At 50.1% G+C, this 7,791-nt stretch overlaps 3 protein-coding genes across 3 annotated transcripts; all 3 read right to left on the bottom strand.

The window, feature by feature from the left end:
• Positions 1–771: 771 nt before the first annotated feature.
• FPRO_05117 (uncharacterized protein) lies at positions 772–3,165 on the bottom strand (the record flags this gene model as incomplete). The annotated part of the gene is made up of 3 exons (XM_031230699.1): positions 772–966; positions 1,021–1,448; positions 1,497–3,165. 3 exons carry the CDS (start codon positions 3,163–3,165, stop codon positions 772–774), a joined length of 2,292 nt encoding a protein of 763 aa, XP_031080810.1.
• An 851-nt stretch (positions 3,166–4,016) lies between these two features.
• Positions 4,017–4,837, bottom strand: FPRO_05118 (putative ATP synthase delta chain precursor, mitochondrial; the record flags this gene model as incomplete). The annotated part of the gene is made up of 5 exons (XM_031230700.1): positions 4,017–4,049; positions 4,105–4,283; positions 4,363–4,516; positions 4,632–4,661; positions 4,736–4,837. 5 exons carry the CDS (start codon positions 4,835–4,837, stop codon positions 4,017–4,019), a joined length of 498 nt encoding a protein of 165 aa, XP_031080811.1.
• A 363-nt stretch (positions 4,838–5,200) lies between these two features.
• On the bottom strand, positions 5,201–7,501 carry FPRO_05119 (uncharacterized protein; the record flags this gene model as incomplete). The annotated part of the gene is made up of 1 exon (XM_031230701.1): positions 5,201–7,501. The coding sequence occupies one exon, from the start codon at positions 7,499–7,501 to the stop codon at positions 5,201–5,203; it is 2,301 nt and encodes a 766-aa protein (XP_031080812.1).
• Between the last annotated feature and the right edge of the window lie 290 nt (positions 7,502–7,791).

Here is a 7,791-nt window from a genome sequence, read left to right on the forward strand (position 1 = left end):
GCCCCTAGTTGGTCAAACAGGCAACATCCTATCTCCAAACCTCCTCGCCAAAACGCAGCGCAGGTCGATCCTGTTCTAGGTTGCACCCTGTTCTCGCCTCACTCACAACACAACAGTCACATTCCAGATCCTGTCCTCGTTACATAGGGGTCTACTCCGTATCACGTCAAATACCAAAAGGTCGATTTACCATGGGTTCAACACCCCAGCCCTACCTATGCATACATACAAAAAAAAAAGTCAAAAAAACACCAGCACCCCCCTGTCACCGCTTCTCAGAACCTAGAGGATTTTTGCTCCGGGCCACCCCCTGGCACATCCTCTTAGCATCAGCACCTGGCAAACCGGGGAAGAGGGGAGGCTGCAGTAGGGCCCGGGGCTTAGACCGGGAAGCCGTGGAATCGTCCCTGTTGGCTGACTGCTACTGACAGCTAGAGTTTCGCTACGGGTGCTGACGTTGGACTGTAACGCCGTTGAGGTTGAAAGATGGAGCAGAAGGATGTTGTTATCCGCCGATAGCGTCCTTGACTCAATGTCAGTGCGCTGTCATGGCTTTTGACATACGAACGAACTGCTCTCATGTGCTCGAGTCACGATGTGATTGTGAAGAAGCCTCAAGGCCAATGGAGACCAATGATTCCAACTTTGTAGGTCAATGTGTATCAATACTGAAGTTAATAACAAATAAACTATCAAAAAAGCAATACTTTCTCCATCCCGTCCGGTTTGGTCTATCCTGACCATTCTAAGCTACGCTTGCGAAACTCTGCTCTATCGCGGCCTCATATGTTCCTGTAGGCCATCTTTCAAGTCTGTATTGATCACCAAGTCATCCTTGCCTCTGAGATGCATCACTACTGTGAGGCCCTCAATGTCAACATCGCCATTGGGGTGGGAGCACACGCCCTGGGCCTGTTTCGCTGGCGACGGGCGACCTGATTCGAGCCCAAGTTCGTCAACTTGGCTCTTGAGGTCCATGTAGCGTGCTCGCTAAGCACACATGTGGTTGTAAGGCATCACAGGCCTAGGGTCATAGATCAATGTTGACATTTCAGAGTCGTTGCGAGATCGATCCTCTGTTATGCTCGGGGGTCTCGTACTCTTTGGCTCTTGTGCTGCTATCTCTTGTGGCTGTGGACTCTTGGCCAACAATTGCTCGACACTCTTGCGAGCCAGCGAATGCTCAATGTCTGTTACCTTGAGTCGAGGCATGGGTGACTCAAAGGCAGCACTCAATTCATTCTCAGTCTTGTTATGTGACTCATCTTCCACAAAGATCTGAAACCCACCCTCTGTTTGCTTAGGTGACGATGACTGAGTAGGATTGCAGTTGAAGCAACTATCCTTCCAGTCTTTTTCATGTAGTGGCGTACGGCTATTTACACTGCTGAGTTCACGCCTCCAGTTCTCGACATGGGAAGGGGTTAGTTGCTGACTTCGTGGCTGTTCTGAAGACCTATCGACCTTCCTTAACTGCGTCCTCTATGACGAGATACCGGTAGCCTCGGCTTTCGGTCTTCCAGTGTCATTATTGATACGTGGAGCTGATTTGAGCATCATTTTACTCTCAAGAACGGGTTCATCGACTTTGCCAATCCTTTTCTTGGAGTTTAGATCAGCATCATGACCTTTCTCTGACAAGGACTTGTTTTGAGCTTGTGGCGCGATCCTTTCATTTGCCTCTGTTGAGGTGTCGAGGCCTTTCTTCGGTCCTTTGGACTGAGAGACGGGCTTTTCACTAGCTGTTTGTGAGTTCAGTGTTCCCGTGTAGTCTCTCGGCGCGTCATGGGTCTTGTTATTGTTGATAGGATGCTTTATCCAATGGGCATCCTTAGGTTGGGTATCATCATGGGGTTCATGAGACTTTGGGCTCGGATGCCGATCCCCCTTGTGATAATTGGTAAGATTAGGTGGCTGTGGCTCAATCTCGTCAGGCACTGCCGGTTCTTTGTTCAGATTGTGTTCAATAGTGTCTTTTGCCACTGTGACAGTCTCGTCTCGACTCAAGGAGTGATCAATGCCAGGTTGGCTCTGTACCCTCAACCCGTAGCCATCCGCCCGCATGCGCCCGTCTTGCCCGTTCGTGAGTTTCTCATCGGTAGAAGACTCGAGAGTCTGCACACCAGCTGATAAATGCTCCATGATATGCTGTGAGTGATGGAGATCTTGTCCATGATGATAGAGTTGGTCAATTTTCATCTGTAACTTGCTTCGGGATGGTGAATCCCTCAGTGACTGCGTGTGCTTCTTCTCTCTAGGGTCATGTTCATTTGTATCGATGATATCCAAATCATTGCTTTCAACCACTTGTGCTCCAAGACTACGCCGGGTCGCGCAACCAATGCTATGCCGTGTTGGATGGTGACCATCGTGTGTAGCTCTACAACCAGGGTCGGAGCATTGTTCCTCTATGTGAGAAACGCGGGGCGAGCTGGACTTGAGACGATTAGGTACACAGTCTGAGGGCCTAGGTTTACGTTCCACTTGCACCGATCTTGTCGTGATTTCAGGTTCTGGGGCTTCTTTCTTCATTCCCCTGTCTGCCACAAAAAAGGGGTTGTTCTTCACGGAGCTAGAGATTTCTGTTGGTGCCGCAATCGTCTTCTTCCGAGTGGGCTTCAAGGTGTTGTGATCAGGTTTCGGTCTTTGGCGAGATTGCGCCTTGGTTCTTAAGGATGTCTTTGGTGTATCTGGTTCTGATGCGAACCTTGAGAGCTTACGACGATGAGCAGTATCAACTGTAGTCCGCGTGGTACGAGTGCGTTCGCTTTCTGGGTATTCACTTTGCGTTGGTAGCTCGGGTATTTTGTCTATGAAGGAGTGTTCTTGATACTGTATAGAACTGTTGAGAATCCTGTGGCCAAGGGGTTGTCCAGGGGTCTCTCCCGTACACTTCATACAAGAATCGTGGCCGCAGTGCGAGCAATACCGTTCGAAAGCGAGAGGGTTACCGCACGAGTGACAGATCTGCGAGAACATCGATTTCGTTTGTTTGATTTGATCTGGCGTGCCTGCGTCGCCATCCGAGAACCATCCCGAGGGTCTAGAGATTCCGTACTGCTCAAGGATGTCCATCGCATCTTGGCATTTCTCTGTGGAGCTTGCAGTACGAGACCGGTTTGTCGAGTCAAGGTATGAGGACATAAAGGATTCTGAAGGAAGCATGTCTGTACTAGCTGAGTATCGAAGAGCTTGGCTCGGTCGATTCGAGGTAGTTCGTCCATAGCTCGTCCTGGGCCGGAAGCCAGCAACACTTGGTTTCACTGATCCATTTCTTCCCCTGGAACCCCTGACAGCACTGAACCTTGGGATATCTTTCTGCGATAGAGTTGAGGATATCTGTCTCGGAAGTGTATCTCTCGATGTGCGACTCTTGTTCCCACTGGCCACTCCTGGTCCCTAACCGATCGTAGTGCTTCTGCTCGGTCGTTTAGAAGTGTCAGAAGGTCGCCCACTCGCGGTTTGCGTTTCGGTAAGTGTTTGGAGCTGGCGAACACGATCACCGACGACTCCCGGAGGGATCATAACGTGTTGTTGAGTTTTGGGATGGAGTGCTTTTCAAGATATTTGCTAATTGTACCAGGAGCCATGCGACACTGCTGCGAAGCAGGAAGACAGCGACCGACGATAACCCAGAAGTTCGAGTAGTCGATATAGAGTATCAATATGCGAGGTGCGGAAAGGGGTGGCATGTTGTAGGTAGGGATCACAAATCAGGAGCGTAAGGTGAATGGCAGGGAGAGAAAAGTCCATCCTACCTCACAATTGCAACTGTGGAAGTTGTGGAAATACCTTACAGCGCTGGGTCAACTACTAACTATTGCATCCATTGCCTATCAACGTCACTGAAAGATCGAGGGTCGATAAGGAAGGAGTCACTGAACAAAGGAATAAAGGTCCATGCAATTTAGGAGGAGCACAACCAGAACTGGTATCAATTGTCACAGCTTTTCGTGCTAAATATGGGTAGAATATTGATGTACAAGGGCCTCCGTCACAACAAACTCGCTGTACACTTATTTCACGTGCGCAGACAGGGTCTCGAGAACCTGTTCTCTCGTCAGTAAACTCAATTGCAAGTGCATGTCGTCGTCTGAAACCCACCTCCAGCTCGATCTTGGCCTCAGCAATATCCTGCTCGCTTCCGCTGCCGTTGGCAACCTTCTGGGCCTCAGCGATCTGGGCTCGGATGGCCTCGGCGCTGAAGTCCTCAAGAGGGTATCCCTCAACAGCGTTGATGCTGAGGACGGAGTTGGGCTGAACGGTAGCGAATCCACCAGAGACTAAGACAAAATTTCCATCAGCGATTTGTCGACCTCGAGCAGTTGGATCTTGGATCTGGGTCTGTAACTTATGACGTACGGAAGAACTGCTTGGAGCCAGCGGACTCCTCGACAACCTCAACCAGACCGGGCTTCAGCTGCTCAATGGAAGGAACGTGGTTGGCGAGGACACCCATCTCTCCAGACTCGGCGGGGATGTTGACCTGGACGACATCCTGGGACTTGTAGATAGACTGCGGTGCGGCAATTAGCTCCCATGCATCAATCAATTGGCAACGGTGCCATCATCGTAAGGGTCCAATTGCAATCGTATTCGTCGATCCGGGTATCGCGCGGGCGGTGTCATACCTGGTGAGGGAGGGCAAGGCTCAGCTTGATCTGCGATAACGGTCAGTCGGGCTCGGTACGCAAAACCCAGTCGTAGCCGGGGCACGGGGTTCGCTGAATCTTGCCTTGTCGGGGACGGCCTCGGCGTAGGTTCTTCGCTGGAGGGGGACTCGGATGGCGGAGGGGCGAGCTCGGAGAGCCGCACGGGCAACGCGGAAGGAATTCATGATGGGCTGAGCTGGTGGATGAGGTTGTTGCTTGGGTGAGCTCAAATGAGGCCGCTGGCACGAATCTTTGCCGGAGCAGCAATTCGCGATTCGGCTAGCGGGAAAATCCGATCTCCATGATGGGCACGTGCTTTGTCACATGACCTCCTTTGTCCTCACAACCGACCCATGGGCAGAGAACAGTGACATATACCCTCTATAAATTTGGAGTGAAAGGAACTTGTCTAACAATACTACTTCTTGTCAAATATGCTATACTATTGCTTGCTATACTAATACATATGTTACATAACGTCGATAAAGTGCCAGTACTTCAACGGCCCCTAACTAATACCAACGGCTTCAGCCAGCCAAAGTCCAACACTAATTGGTGGATACCTTTTGCTGAAAGGATTCCAGCCTCTGGTGGATCTGATTGTACTCCGGCTTTTCCTTGTACGCAGATATTAACTGATTAACATGGCTTTCGCCAACATTCCTTGCCTTTGAGTTGCCCAGCAAAATCTCCAACAAAGCAAAATGTCCCTTTTCTGCTGCTTTACAGGCCTCCTGGAGTGGACTATCCGCTGGTCCATCAAAGTCTAGCCGCGATCCAAATTCTAGCAACAATCCGATGGGAGGTGCATGTTCTAGGATTTCATTGTCGCCTGGGCTAAAAGGATCCCAGATATGGCGGAACACTCCCGACAGAAATGCCTGACGATTATCATTCGTCTTGCCCTCAAATTCTACATCTCTGATGATGACGTGCGCATTCGGGTCTGCTCCCGCATCAAGGAGCACCTTCATGCTATTGAGGCTGTACTCGCGCATTGCTGCCAACAAGAGCGGAGTACAATCTGTGCCGACAAGAATATCTGGGGATCGTATACCTATGACGTTCTCGATCTTGTCGTCCTCGTTGAACCGGGGATCGAAAACAGGCGAGTCAGTGTAAGTATCGACTTCAATGCCTTTCTCGATGAGCCTCTCGATTAGTTCGCACTTTCCATCGTCGTTGTCAGAATGCTTCAAGATGATATGCAGCAGGCTGTTGTTGTACTTGAAACGCTTCGAAACCATAGGATCTGCACCACGGTCGAGAAGAAACAGAGCGACACTCCAATACCCGCTGCAGAGTGCTTGATGGAAAGCCGTCAACCCCGTTGCAGATTCCTGATCAAGCGGGACGCCTGCTTCAAGCACGGTCTCGATCAGATCAAGCACTGGGTACTCTTTATCATAACCGCCACAGAGGTAGTGTAGGACAGTCCGACCATCGTGATCGACCTCAGTTATCTCAACACCCGGTTGTTTGAGAAGCAAATACAATAACCTCTTGGCACTTAGCTGGTGGCTCGATGCTGCGAGATGGAGAGGTGTCTGCCCATTCATAGCTCGAGCTTTGGGGTCAACATCTTGACGTTGAAGTAAAAGCTCTGCAACTTCGTAATCTGCTATCAAGCAAGCGTGGTGTAAAGGGGTGAGTCCATCTTGATCTTGCCCTCCTGCGTTGACCTCTTGTCTGGCTAGTAATCGTTTAATGATGTCGAGGCTTTCTTCTCTGTACCCAGGTGGTTCATCAAAAGTAAAACTATCGTCGTCGTTCTTGTTCTCATCACCGTATATCGGAACCAAACTTGGATGGTATTGTTTATCGCGACTTCTGACAGCCCAGTGTAGAGGAGTGTTCCCTGTTGAATCAGGGGATGCTACATCAAGACCGTTTTGCTCTAAGAGGAGACTCACGATCTGTAGTTCCCCACGCGCGGCAGCAATGTGGAGGGCACTGGAGTTTCCTGCGTCAGTCCTGCGAGCATTGACTTCTTCGCGTTGGAGGAGCAGTTCGACAAGTCGTAAACTTCTCACGCCAACGGCCACCTGCAAGGCGGTGAAGCCGTTCCTATCAGGTGTACCGGGGTTGACCTCTTGACGCTGGAGCAGTAATTTGACCATATCCACCCGTTTATACTGAATTGCCCAGAAGAGAGGAGTTTGGCCATCAGAATCAGGCACAGAAGCATCCATGTCAGACCTCTCAAGCAGACGGTTTACAAGCTCAGGCTCGTTCCACTTGAGAGCGTATCGTAATGCATCAGCGGCATGTCTTGGTCCGGGCAGCTTAACGAGTAAGTCTATGGTTTCCCTATCATTGACATCGTGAGGGTCAACATGCTCCAAAGCAGATGTTCCCTGAAATGTCCAATATGCTCCTAGCTTCTGGACAAGTATCTTCTCAGCTCCTTCGAGACCACTATGTTGAATGGCCATATGAAGGGCATAGGGCCTTACAGGCTCTGTATCACTCCAACAGTCGCAGACTCCTCTGGCTGGCACATGGGGATCCACGCCAATGTCAGCGAGGTACTCGACGATATCACGATGCCCATGCTTGATGGCGTAGTGCAAAGGCGTTGCTCTTTCTTCAGGCCTCATCGTCCCTGTCCCGCTTAGATTCGCGCCATTCTCATGTGCTTTCCTGAGGATATCTATTCTTCCCTCTCGAGCTGCCCAACAATAGCCTGCTGCACGAAGTCGAGGGTTGACGATATCATAGAAATGGTGGTTTGTTTGCGCCAGAGCCAATTGTGTTTTTGCGAAGATGTTCTCGTCAAATGCCTCTTCTATGACGAGGTCTGCAATGTTGTAGATTGCCTCAATCGGGAGGGTTTCCATTGACGCCATGGCGCGATTAACGTCTGTGTGACTGAGCTCAAGACTCGAAGTTGTCAAAGGTACCAATGATGTACTGCTCAGATCCTGGTGATGCTGATCATAGTTATGACTTGATGCTCAAGGAAGCCCAGTTGGTGAGGGGGAGCCTGATTGTAGGTGCAAGCTCTAGTTGAATGTGGCTTAAGCCTAGGAGAAGCAAAGATATTGGTAACCTCTATGTCAGTATCTAGTACAACAAATAAGTAAGCCATAAACACCAACTCCAGTATATTTAATCGGGGTTTCTTTGGTTCAATCAA

This window comes from Fusarium proliferatum, assembly GCF_900067095.1.
Source record: "Fusarium proliferatum ET1 genome assembly, contig: FPRO_scaffold004, whole genome shotgun sequence".
NCBI lineage: Eukaryota > Fungi > Ascomycota > Sordariomycetes > Hypocreales > Nectriaceae > Fusarium > Fusarium proliferatum.